This window comes from Pyxicephalus adspersus, chromosome 2, assembly GCF_032062135.1.
Source record: "Pyxicephalus adspersus chromosome 2, UCB_Pads_2.0, whole genome shotgun sequence".
Classification (NCBI taxonomy): Eukaryota; Metazoa; Chordata; class Amphibia; order Anura; family Pyxicephalidae; genus Pyxicephalus; species Pyxicephalus adspersus.
In genome coordinates this window covers 55,106,859-55,119,919 of record NC_092859.1, presented here as the reverse complement: position 1 = coordinate 55,119,919, position 13,061 = coordinate 55,106,859, and the positions used below count along the sequence as shown (strand labels likewise).

Sequence of the window (13,061 nt, the reverse complement as noted above, 5' to 3'; positions counted from 1 at the left end):
CTGAAGTATATGGGTATTTTTTTTTAAAGTGTTGAAAGCAAACAATGTCATGTAAACCCGGATAGCCATCTTTGGTTGAAATCCCCTCTTCTGGGGTTGGGGTATATTTTGTCCAATGCAGTGAAGGAAATATGTGCCCACATGATGGCTGATGGGTGTCATAATCTTGCCATAGTTATTGATTACATATGTTCATAAATTCTCTTTTAAAAGGTCTTTGGGTTTTTTTTCCATAAAAAACAGCCGCAACTCCAGTTAGTCAAGTAGATTACACCAGAAGTTCTATAATTTATGTGCTATTTTAGGGTAAGCATCCACCTACATTGTGGACAGTTTCCACACTTGAAAACACCTCCCTTTTGTTTAGTGGAGGTGTTTAGTGTTTTGTTTGTTTAAAAACTAGTTGTGGTTTAGGACAAATGTATTTTGCTACTAAAAGGTGGTTTTGGAATATGTTCCAGTGTTTTTGAAAAATATTATTACCTGATCCCTGAAGGACTCAATTATAAGGAGCCACTATCCTGAATGACCGCTGGGGCATGCTGAGTGCACGGGCTGCCATTAGTTTCTCTATGTAGGGTGAGGGAACACATTCTCATGCCATCAATCATGTTTACTAAGCAACACAGCTTTCTTTAAGTAGACACTCCCCCCTCATACATAATGGGTGTGAGGTCCTACCAATACCTCTCTGCAGCCACACTTTCCATAGGTAGACCCTTCCCCTCCATACATAATACCCCCCAATACCCCCCTGTTTCCTGTAAGGCAGCCTTAAAAGGAAGGTGCCCATGGATACCCCTGCATACTCTGCTTGAGTTTTGAAAGGAGGCACACGTCAAAGACTTCCTACACACATCTAGCATTAAGATATGGTTTTCAGATTAACTTTCTAGATTTCCTATATTCCCTGAGAAAGTTGTGTGCAGAACGCGATGGGTAACCTGGGGGTTTACCTAAAGAATTCAACCACACCTTTGATATCCTTTGGTTATTAGTCTGTATGCACATATTTGATACTGGACTAATGTACCTAAAAGCTCAATGAAGAGACTGTTAAGATTGTGTTTAGAACTATATGTTCAATAAATGTGTTAGTTCAAGAACTAAGAAAAATTGTATGATGAAGTTTGATTGATGTACAGCCACAAAAACCCCATTTCTGTACTTTGACCCAGGATTGGGTCACAAGTCTCCCTTGTGCTTTAATGCCTACTTTAGCTTAACAATATGAAAAAGGGAATAATGCCACACAAAAGAAAAAAATGTTTAACAAAGCCCTATTTTGTGAAATAACTTTCCTGATTTATCAAAGTGGAAAAGACAATCAATGACAGATCTTTGCAGAATGGATCCTTTGCATTCATACATATTGTAAATCTGTTAAAGATTGCTGTGGTGTGTTGTGAAATCTATCATCTTTCACTGATGGAGAATTTCAGTGTACCAAAATATTTTGTGTTCTGTTTGTATAAATTTATGTTCATACTTCCCATCGTAATATATAAAATGCAGTACTTTTAGTAATCTATGGGCTGTATTAGAAACAGGGTGCTGAATACATCACAGTTAGTGACGACAATGTAGACAATGGCCATTTGACATTCCCTATAAACAGCACAAGATCTAAAAAAAAAATGAAATTGAAGAGTAGATTACTATAAAACAGTCGCAGAATTTTTTTAAAAAAGTCTATACATAAAAAAAGCTCCACTCTTGCAATTAGAATTAATTTTTACATAGTTTTGGGCTCCCAGTCTTTTACTTTGTAGTGACATCACCCATGCTATCCAGAAATAGCAGAGCCTGGGGCAGAGGCAAATTCTTTTTTTCTTCTTTTTTTTTTGAAAGTTAAGCTGTTTTTTTTAACCTAAAGCTGTGTTATTTTAGATCTTCTCTGCATATGTTTTCTGGGTTAGTAATTTAAAATATGGAAGCCTTAGGATTACCTTAACAGCCAGGCAACTAGCATTTGTAAATCAAGAAGCCAGCAATAGCAGCTTATATGTTTCCATCAGGAAACTGCTTTCCAGAGGGGTCTTTTAAAAGTTTCTACTCTTTTATATTTCCATTGGAAACAGTGAGGGTGGGAGGGGTAGTAATTGGCCATGTCTGAGAGTGTCATGTGACTAGTCTGTCTGGAATGCCAGTTGAATAAGTGTTGCCACGCTGTAAAGAAAATGGCTGTGAAATGTATAGCTTGCATCAAAGAGGAGCAGCATTCTGTCATACGCTTTTTGTGTTGTTGCACAACAACGCCAGCCCCTACACTACTGCCCACACATTGGAAACTTTCAGACAATTAAAGTGTGAGGTTATGGAACACCCCACTTATAGTCCAGATTTAGGGGCATCTGATTTCCACCTTTTTGGACCATGCAAAGAAGCTTTAAAGGGAAGAAAATTTTCATGTCATGATGATGTGAAAGCAGTGGTGCTTCAGTAGCTACACTCTCTGGCATTAAAAAGTTTGTACGACACTGGGAAAAATGCATCACAAAAGAAGCACACCAAGCAGCAAATCCACAGCAAATCCAAGGGCTAGTAAGTTTTTGAATATTAGATTACTTAGGTACACTTTAAAGCAGCCTTAAACCTATGGATGATATTTAAGCACAAGAATAGGTATTTAATATTAAGTCTGACATTAGCATTTAGGTACACTTAAGCAAGTAGTACACAGGAACTGAACAAACTATTACCCCTTTAATTAAAAGCAATACTCTTACTAAAAGAAAGTGGTAAGTAAATGTGAGCAATACTGGCCACTAATTGATGATTTTTCAGATTGTTCAAGAAAAGTTTTAATAGTTGACTGCTTGCCTAATGATTACAAAGTGCCAGAGAAAAGAGGCAATATATTACTTCTGTCTCAAACTAATTTGTGAGTATTTCAAAAAAAAATCACAGATTGATTATTGGCATATGTTATTATCAGGTTGAGTACATAAACAACAAACACAGCTTTTGTGTTTAAAAAATGAGGATCAGAGATGACTGTCTACTACACATACGCCTTACTTAGTGATCTGGTTACGTTACTATGGCCTGGTCAGTAAGCAAATTGGTTGTTAAGTGAAGAGTCAGTAAAAAGCCTGTCTGCAGCCCTGTAAATGTGCAGAACACATCAGTGTCAGCAGTGTCAGCCTGCAAGACCCAAATCAAGAAAGAAACTTTGGGAAAATTACACATGACAAAGAAGAAAGCTCACAGGATTGAAGAAGTGACACTCTACTACGTGTCGACACTGTGTCGTACGTTGTACAGTTTTTCTACAGTGTCTTTGTCTTGTACAGTGAGCCATCAGTAGACATGGAACTCACATAGGTCCTGATTTATGAAAGCTCTCTGAGGCTGGAGAGAATACACTTTCAGAAGTAAAGCTGGGTGATGCAGAAAACATGGAATGAATTTTTAAAAATCATTTGCTATTTGCTAGCAAACGTTTTGAATCCGGCACCAGATCCATTCCAGGTTTGCTGGACCACCCAGCTTCACTGATGAAAGTGTATTCGCTCCAGCCTTAGAGAGCTTTCATAAATCAGGGCCTAAGTGAGGAATACCAGCATTACTTTTCAAAACACTCCCAGTATTACAAAATATTTTTTTTGTGATGCATTGCATTGCATACAACGAATTGTGATGAGACCGAAGAACAAAGTATAAAATGTTTAACTTTTTCAAAAGCTATTTTTCTTGTGTCTCTGTGGGCATTCCAGGTGCTGGTGGCTTTCTCTTCCAAATATAAACTGAGAGAAAAAATGGTGTATTTGCTGACATCACCAGAGTGCAACAAACTTTATTGTTCCATAGAGAGTTCATTCAAGGCAATATGCCCAAGCATTCTATTCAAACTACCCACTTTATTGTGTTTTTTCCCAACATTAGAACAGCAAGTGTGCACCTTAACTATCCATTATGTTCTGCTGTTCAGTTTAAACCTGTGAGTTTTATACCTCTGTTCTACTGGATTGGTTTAGTTATGCTTGGGTAGATATATTGGACGGTTATGCTCCACCGGCTTCTTCTTTTGTCGATATCTACTGTTGAATTAGAACAATGATGTTAACATTGTTACAGCTAATTCCAGGATTTAAAGACAGGATGTGTACTTAAACTATGATGTCCTATAACCTGTATTGATTGCTGATGGTTTTAGCAGCTATAAGCTTTTTGTTGTTATTGCTCTGCAAGCCATTCCAGGACTAGCAATCGAAATTTGGGCATTAGTAGTGGTCATGTCTACATTTGGAATCTGGTCTACAATGTAAATGTATAGAAATACCTAGATTTACCCCAGTGTCACCTTCATATTTTCTATATTTAATATAAATTATTTAATAAAACAGTACAGACATTGACACTGGTTTCATGACTCAATATCCCTTTCCTGACAGTATAGTAATAGGTATACAATGTTTTACAGATCAATTTTGGGGATTATTCATTGTGAAATCTAATGCATAGTTAGCAATACACTGACTTCAATTTACTTGAACTGGAGCTAATGAATTGTTAACAGCACATTACTCTCATTCTTTTACTACTGAATGGAGAGCCAAGACATATTATTGATATGACTTTTCTAATAAATTCATCATTCGGGCATGGCAACATGATACAGATTCCTGTTTTACATCTCAGACAAAAGCAATGTTCAAAGCTGTTTTGCTATGTTTCATCAAAATTTTGCAAACCTGTGAAATGCCTATTGCTTATAAGAATGTGTTCTAAAACTAAAATGAATTTCATGAAATGCTACTAAAATCATTGAATATAATACAAAGAGTACCTCTATGGTGTAACTATATTAGTGCCACATCCAAATTCATGTACATGTGAGAGACGGAAGGAAAGTTCTGGTATGCAGGACTTTTAATTGACAATCAACATCATTCTATTAAAATTTCATTACTTTTATGACGCTCAATATACTAAAACTATATTTAGAAACTATTATATATTAAACATACAGATAGAAGCATTTCTGTAACAAATACCTTCTAAATAGTGTGAATATCATTAGAGGCCTATATCCACATTATCCATATTATAAATAAAATGAAAATAATGTTTGATATTTATACAATAATATATTCAAAAAAGATTATTAGGACTTACATAACATGCATCACACAATGAATTCACTTCCAAAGCTGTAGGCCCTGTGTGGAACCTATTTGGCTAAAGGGAGAGAGAGTCCTTATCAAAAAAAGATATCAACCACAGTGGTCTGGATGAGTGCCTCCGTAGTAATGGAAAAGTTGCTAGACTGGGTCACTTGTAACTGAGGTTGGGCTTGTTTACATCTCTATATTAATGTATTGTATCCGCCTGGGCGGAAGAAAGACTTCCTGGACAGTTTATGATTGTAGACAAAGCCATTACGACCCACATAAAGACATTGAACAGGACAACAAACCCATGTGGCCAATGTGGGCAATGTAATTGGATCTTAAAAAACTCAACATTGAAACTTCCGAATGGCCACACACATACATTGAAAAATCATGTCAATTGTTCATCTATCTTATTCTATGTACATGAGGTCCTTTCTATATAGGCAAGACCAAACGACCTCTGAAAAAACGCATCTAGGAACATATCTATTCCATTATGAATAGAAAAATGGTCACACCCATTAGCTTTCATGTCGGAACTGAACATAAATTTGAAGAGATCTGTATCAAATTTGCAGCTTTGGAAAAAGCACCACCGGAGGCGACTTTATTAGTATCCTCTAACGTGAGACCAAATGAATATTCACACTAAAGGTGATCTGCACCTCCAGCCATTGCAAAACTTAAGATTGTATTGCACATGACTTGCACTATGATATGTATTATGAGAAATTATCAATAATACAAGTCTATTCTGTTTTCCACAAAAACCTTCTTGTTGTTCTATTGTTTCTATATTTCTATATACATATATTTACACAGGGTGATCAAATCCCCCCTTAAACGTCTCTTCTAAAGGGAGAATAGATTCAGTTCAGCTAATCTCTCCTCATAGCTGAGCTCCTCCATTCCTTTTATTAGTTTAGTTGTCCTTCTCTGTATTCTCTCCAATTCTGCAATATTCTTTTTGTGAAATGGTGCCCACATCTCGACTGCATATTACAGATGTGGTCTGACCAATGCTTTGTACAGGGGCAGAATTATGTCTCCATCTTTACAGTCTAATCCTCTTTTAATACTAGAAAGTACTTTCTTTAGATGTGCTGCAGTTAAGTCTATGAACTACCAGAACCCCCCCTTTCCATTTCTGACTTCCCCTAGACAGTATGAAGCATGCATGTTATTAGCCTCCAAGTGAAACTTTACATTTATCAATATTAAATATCAATATTAAATGTCATTTGCCACTTGGCCCAGTACACTATATCAACTGGTACTCCACTGTCTAACTGTTTACTTACTTCCTCATAAAAAAGAGAGTAAATTTGTTTGACAGCTTCGGTCTTTCTGGAATCCATGCTGACATCATATGCATTCCACCCATAATGTCTCAACTTCATCACATGCTCCATCAACAATTTTTTCTTTCACATTCACTTTCAGATCACCTCTCACATACAGACAGACACCACCACCCTTTTGTTTGACTCTGTTTTTACGAAAGAGAGGAATATTGACAGCCCAGTCATGTGAAAACCAAAGCCCCGTCTCAGGGCCGATATCGGAAGAGAATCTGGCGTGTGTACAGCAATCTTAATGCAAAGGAAGGGGGAGAGAGCGCGCAGCAGGGTGCCGCTCCATTTTTCTCACCCTCCATAGAGCAGAACGGTGTTGTATGTACAGCACTCCTTCATGCATTATGCAGTCCTTACTCGTTGAAAAGGATTGTGAAAGATCCTTTCCAACGACAATGATTGCATGTGTGTATACAGCTTAACTCCCCTATTTTGTTTGCCAGTGCTCTAAAAACCCAAACCCTTCCCTATTACACAATAACCTAAGCCATGTGTTTAGCTGTCTAAGCTCCTGCTGGCCTTCCTGTGTTGTGCATGGCACAGGCAATATTCCAGAAAATATAACCTTGGAGGCCCTTTCCTTTAACCTTGTTATTTAAACTGATTTTAAGCATCCTCCATATATCTTGTCATCGGTTCCAACATAGACCAAGATAGCTGGGTCATGCCCAGCCCTCCAAGTCATTTGTCTACTCGGTCCACCACATGCCGAACCCTGGCACCGGGGAGACAGCAAACCATTCAGGTGAAGGGATCCGTTCGACAAACTATTCTATCAGTCCTCTATATCAGTGTTTTTCAACCGCTGTTCCGCGGCACACTAGTGTGCCTTGAGAGATCTTCGGTTGTACCGTGGGAAATTATCCAATTTCAGTTAATTGGTCCCAAAATGATTTATTTACTGCAAAAAATTTGTCTTCATTTGTCTATACCAGCGATGTATAGTGATAGGCAGAACCAAAAAAAAACTCTTCCACTAGATGGCAGCAGGTAGCTAATTTACGTGTCTGACTTTTTGGTGGTGTTCCGTGGGATTTTTCTAATTGTAAAATATGTGCCACGACTAAGAAAGGTTGGGAAACACTGCTCTATATCATGGAATCCCCCATGATAACCAATAGTCTTTGCCTTTCTTCATTGCCTTTCTCACCCCTATTAGATGGGCTGCTCTCCTGGCTGTTAGGGGTAGCAGTAACAACTAAGGCTGCCACCACCGGATTTACCACCTGCAAATTTTCACATAGCTTTGCAAAGTTGTTAGGGTGCTCAAACACAGGGCTGGCCTTCCTTTTCTGGGAGACCCCACCACTCCCTCTAACTACAGTAACCCAATTTCCTACACGTTCATCCTGATTAACCTCTCTACCATACATATCAATGCTATTAACTACCTACTCAGTGAGCAGGATATCCCTCTCAAGGTGATCAACTGAATAAAACAGCATATTTGCCAAATATGGTACCAAGTTACCATATTTATTAATTTCATAAAATATATTGTACAGTTTGTAGTTTCTATAATGATTCACCTGTTTTTGTTTTAAAACTCTATATTTGTGATGTAAACTTGAATCTAAATTTTTTTTCATTTCATTTATAATTATAAATGGGTCTCTAAAGATATTCACACTATTTGTGTATAGCATTGCATCTGCGTATATGCTTAATATGTAATAGATTTTAAATATGGATTAATTATATTGTAATTAATAAAGTATTACAATTTTATTTATATGACATTGATTGCCATTTGAAAGTCCTGCATGCCAGAACATTCTTCTTCCTCTCACAGCTACTAAAATCATATTGTGTGTTGTAATATAGGCTAACAGGGGCTTTATATTACACAATATTAACAGCAACAAATTAGAGAAATCAAAAATATTGTGGAAGAGTACAGGACACTAATCAATGTTCATATCATAGGAGAAACATATGTGATAAATTCTGCATAAGCTGACAAAATTATGTTTTTAAGTATCTGACTGTAACTAGGATATGTACACCATGACCTTCCCTGTGGCCATATAATGTTTGTTACTACTCTGGGAATGGTACTTACCCAGTCCTACACATAGATGTTTGTGTCAAAGTATCATCACATACAGTTATATTTTTATCACATGCTTTTTGATTTTAAATATTTACTAATTTAGAGTTATCATATCATTTTAGAAGATTACTACAGAGTTCATGATTTGCTTTTTGTTTTGTTATAATAATTATACAGTTCTTTTCCAAACATTGTATGGCTTCAAGAATGACTAAGATTTGGTATGTGAAGTTTGTTATTTTGTTAATTATACAGAATGAAATACAAGGTGCAAGGTGCTATTAAGGCTACAGCATACTGTACAACGTCATTTTAGACAACTGCACTCCCAACATTGTGGAAACAGTTTGAGAAAGCTCTTTTCTGTTCCACCATAACTGTGCCTCTGAGCCCAAAGTCAGGTGTATATATATATATATATATATATATATATATATATAATGATTGATTTATTGTGGTGGAACGCGAGCACCCTGTACAAAGCCTTGGGCACCTTTGGGATGAACTGCAATTCTAGATCTTTTCATTCAATATTAGTTTCTGATTTCTGTTAGTTAAATGTGCACAAATTCTCCTGAACACACCTTAAAATTCTGTAGAAAGACTCTCCTGAAGAATGGAAAAATTGATGAAAAAAAGGGAGGTGAGCATCTCTGTATTAATTTCCAAGATTTTGAAATGGAGCAACAAGCTTATTAAGGTGTGATGGTCAAACTTTCTTCCTGTGCCTATGTCATATGAGTTTTAATGCCATGATTTATATTTATCTCAATATTAGAATACAATAGGTCTGTCCTTAATAAATGTATTCTCAAATCCCAAGGATGTGAGATTTGTGGATGTCTTCAGAGGTAACTAAATAGCATTCATGAGACACAAATTACTTTATTTATCCATATTAAAGTTTCCTTTAAAACATCTCAAGGAAAGTATTAAAGCCTATATTATTGTTTTTTCTTACAGTATGACTTCATGGAACGTCTGGATGGCAAGGAAAAGTGGAGTGTTGTTGAAGCCCCAAGAGAACGTCGCAGCATTCAGACTTTGGTGCAGAATGAGGCTGTGTTTGTCCAGTATTTAGATGTTGGGATATGGCATTTAGCATTTTACAATGACGGAAAAGACAAAGAAATTGTATCTTTTAATACGGTTGTCTTAGGTAAATATTTATTTGCTCTGTATTTTACCTGTGATACATAATTTACATAAATGTTCTTCTGGGATTACTGTTTACCTATAAAATGATTCACTGGAAGTAATCTGGAATGTATGTAAATAATTTTATAGACAGAATCACTGCCTGCTTTACAGTGTTTTTAACTCTATGTTTGTGTGTTCTCTATGTGTGTAATATATATATATATATATATATATATATATATATATATATATAGTCTAAGGTTCATTTTATGTAGGTACAAGGCTACTCATAACGTTGCAAAAACACATGCTACCATTAGGGATGAGCGAGCGGATTTATTAAATTCGGTCTCGTGGCGAATTGGGCTGTTCTCGCTTAGTAAACATGTAGGCGAGAACGGCCTTTGTAAATGCGGCCAGCAAGCCGAATTTTTGGAACCTGCAAGACCAATCTCAAACCAAATTATATTTTATGTAAATAAATAAACAGACACTATGAATATTGAATACAAATCTTTAATATCATTACAGCATTGCATAACTTTAAAAAAAGTATTTGTCTTACTAAGTATTGACAAAAGAAAAGTGTTGTGCACTCCTCTGCATGATTGGAAATGTAAAGTGTGCTTGCACTTCACCTTGTTTCACACTCTGCTAATTAGTCTTTCATTTCATAGTGAACAGTCATGTGTGATTGTTTTGGGACTGTGGACTAATCAGAAAAGGTCAGTCAAGTGTTCCAGGAGTAAACAGAAAAGCTTATATAAAAACAACTCAAAATTAACCATGCATTCCTTTGTTTTTATTCATACAATTGGTTGTATTTCAACTGTTTCCATTTTTATATTTTTGCTAGTAGCTTTAAAAGCACTGCTGGCCTATACTGGCTCATTTGAAAAGCAACAGTATGGCAACAGAATCAGGGACTTTGCTGTGCCTACACACTGTGGCCCGATTTGTTTGAATAGGATTGACCATGGTGGGTACAGAGAAGTAGAGTGTACCAGTGGATAGCAATATCCCCTCTTCAATATAAAAGAACCCCATAGCATAGTCAAGCAGAATGGCATGTATAGGACTACTTACTATAGGAAGACTGTTCCTTCAATCTGGTTTTATGAGCAAAAGTAATTATTGTATTGCAGTTTACTAGCCTTAAATGGGATTACTTCATTAGTGTTTGTTTTTCAGGATATTCTAGTATTCTTGTATGATCATCATCTGCTATGTACTTTGCAGGACTAAATTGAATGAACATGCTTTTCAACAACTGCTTATCAGTAGCATTCAAAATTCAAGATATTCCAGACTTTAGTTTTTCTATTTTGTTAAAGCAGTTTACTTTATTGCTTTTCATACAGATCATTTACACAATACATCAGGATATAATAAAAACATAATATCTGGTCTTTAGCATGTTCAAAAACTATTTAAATCTAACCTATGATGTAAAACAACACACATCAGATTCCACCATGTCATTGTTTAATTACCAAAAATAAAGTCAAGCTGGAGAAGTCACATGTTAAAAACTTAGCACACCCCATAATTCAATAGCTTGTAGAATCACCTCAAGTACCAATAACTTAAAAGTGAGTTTTGTCTGTATGACTTCATCAGTCACCTCTCGAGCAAGTTTAACAGCCTTGTTTATTGGGCAAATTCATGTTGTTGGATCACTTCCTATTTACTAATTATATTTGTATTATTCATGTTGTCCTTTATAGCTTTTGTTCATGTTGTATGTCAGCTTTGTTTATATGTAACTGTCAACATACCAGTAAATGTGAATGGTACTGTAACCACATATATAATTGTGTGTTTAATGATAATTTCTTACTTAAATAATGTTACCTTTTTTCCTCCTTTCCCTTGACATAACATTGGAAGATGCTTTAGGTATCCATTCTCCAATGTTTATATTTCACCTATTGTTGATTTACAAAAAAAGACATGTTACTCATATGTGTAATATGTGACTTATATGATATGCCCAGATAGGGTAGTGTGAAGGTCTAGGTAAATTTGAAAATAGTTTGAAGCAGTTGTTGTTCATTGTTCATTGCCATTGATGTGGTCCTATTGCTGTCATGCCAGAAATGTTGCAAACATGTCTAAAGCTGGGCAATTTGATGCGGGGTCTTGTGATACAAGCCAGCATATCTTCAAACTAGGCCTGTTTGTTTTCAGTCTCTGCTGTCTCTATCTCTTGGTTATCTTTGTGGAACCTTATAGTTAATGCCAATGGTTCCAAGACTAAGATAAAAAAGATGGGTGGTAGTGGGTTCCTCTGTTTATGTAAATGATGGAGACTCAACGCCAATATATTTATCAATGGCAAAGAATTAGGATTTAAGATTTTAGGATTATTATTTTAAGATTAACAAGGCAGGATGTAGAAAAGGTAGGACTATGTCAAAGTATCACAAGCTTAAAGTATAGCTACTAATAAGAAACAAGCTTCTTGTCAGCACTGTTGCCTTTTCTGGTGTTTTTTATGCTTGATCCACAGACTAGAATACCTTAGTTTGCATTCCTTCTAGAAGCTAGGATTTTAGCAAGCTGTTTAATGTTTACTTTTAAGAAGCCTTTAACACTGCATCACAAAAAAAAAATATTGTCTGCTACTTTGTCTAATCCATGTGTCCTATACTAAATCAAGTGTGCCAAATCCATGTCTGAAGTCAGATTCTGCCTAGGACGTCAGGATCTTAAGTTAATTACGCATATAGACGTGATTAGCTACATTCTCTCGTTCCGCAGTTACTATGTAATCTCTGTACATAACTAACTTTTGCCTCATAATTCCATGACAGTACAAAAATGTAGTTTTATGTTGCAACAACATATACAATTACACATAATTCACCTGATTCCTTGTTCAACACACATGTACACTTCACATGTACAAGTGTTTCAGGCACTTGCTTTTGTGTTTGTGGCTCTCCGCTGTCTCCCGTTGCAAAAACCAGCAGTAGTCGCCCATCATGTTGGGGCTGCACTGGCATATATAACAGAAATGTCCTGGTGGAACCTCTCCACTTGTTCATAACTCACATCACCCACATTGTGTGGGAAGAAGTCCAGATGGTAATAAAGGAAATTAATTTTAAGTAACATTCGGCAGCCAAATTGATGGTAGGCTGCTAGCATGTTGTTCACAAGTTCAGCATGGTTTTCAGCTTACTGGTTGCCCAGAAAATTTTGTGCAACTAGCCCAAATGAATCCCAAGCAGCAAGTTCAAGTGGGTTGAGTTTGTCTCTGAATGTGGAATCAAGCATCAAATTGCGGATTTGGACCAACAAAAATGCCTGCTTTCAGTTTAGCATCTGGTATAATTTTTTCAAACTTGTCCTTCAGATACTGAAAACCCATACCATCATGATCCATTG

At 36.2% G+C, this 13,061-nt stretch overlaps 1 protein-coding gene across 1 annotated transcript in view; it reads left to right on the top strand.

The window, feature by feature from the left end:
• TENM2 (teneurin transmembrane protein 2) overlaps window positions 1-13,061 on the top strand; it is a 1,565,317-nt gene that overhangs the window by 1,387,952 nt on the left and 164,304 nt on the right. Inside the window, exons 11-12 of the mRNA XM_072398985.1 lie at window positions 9,492-9,687; window positions 10,525-10,647. Of these exons, the coding sequence (XP_072255086.1) occupies window positions 9,492-9,687; window positions 10,525-10,647 (319 nt within the window). The remainder of the gene's footprint in view (window positions 1-9,491; window positions 9,688-10,524; window positions 10,648-13,061) is intronic.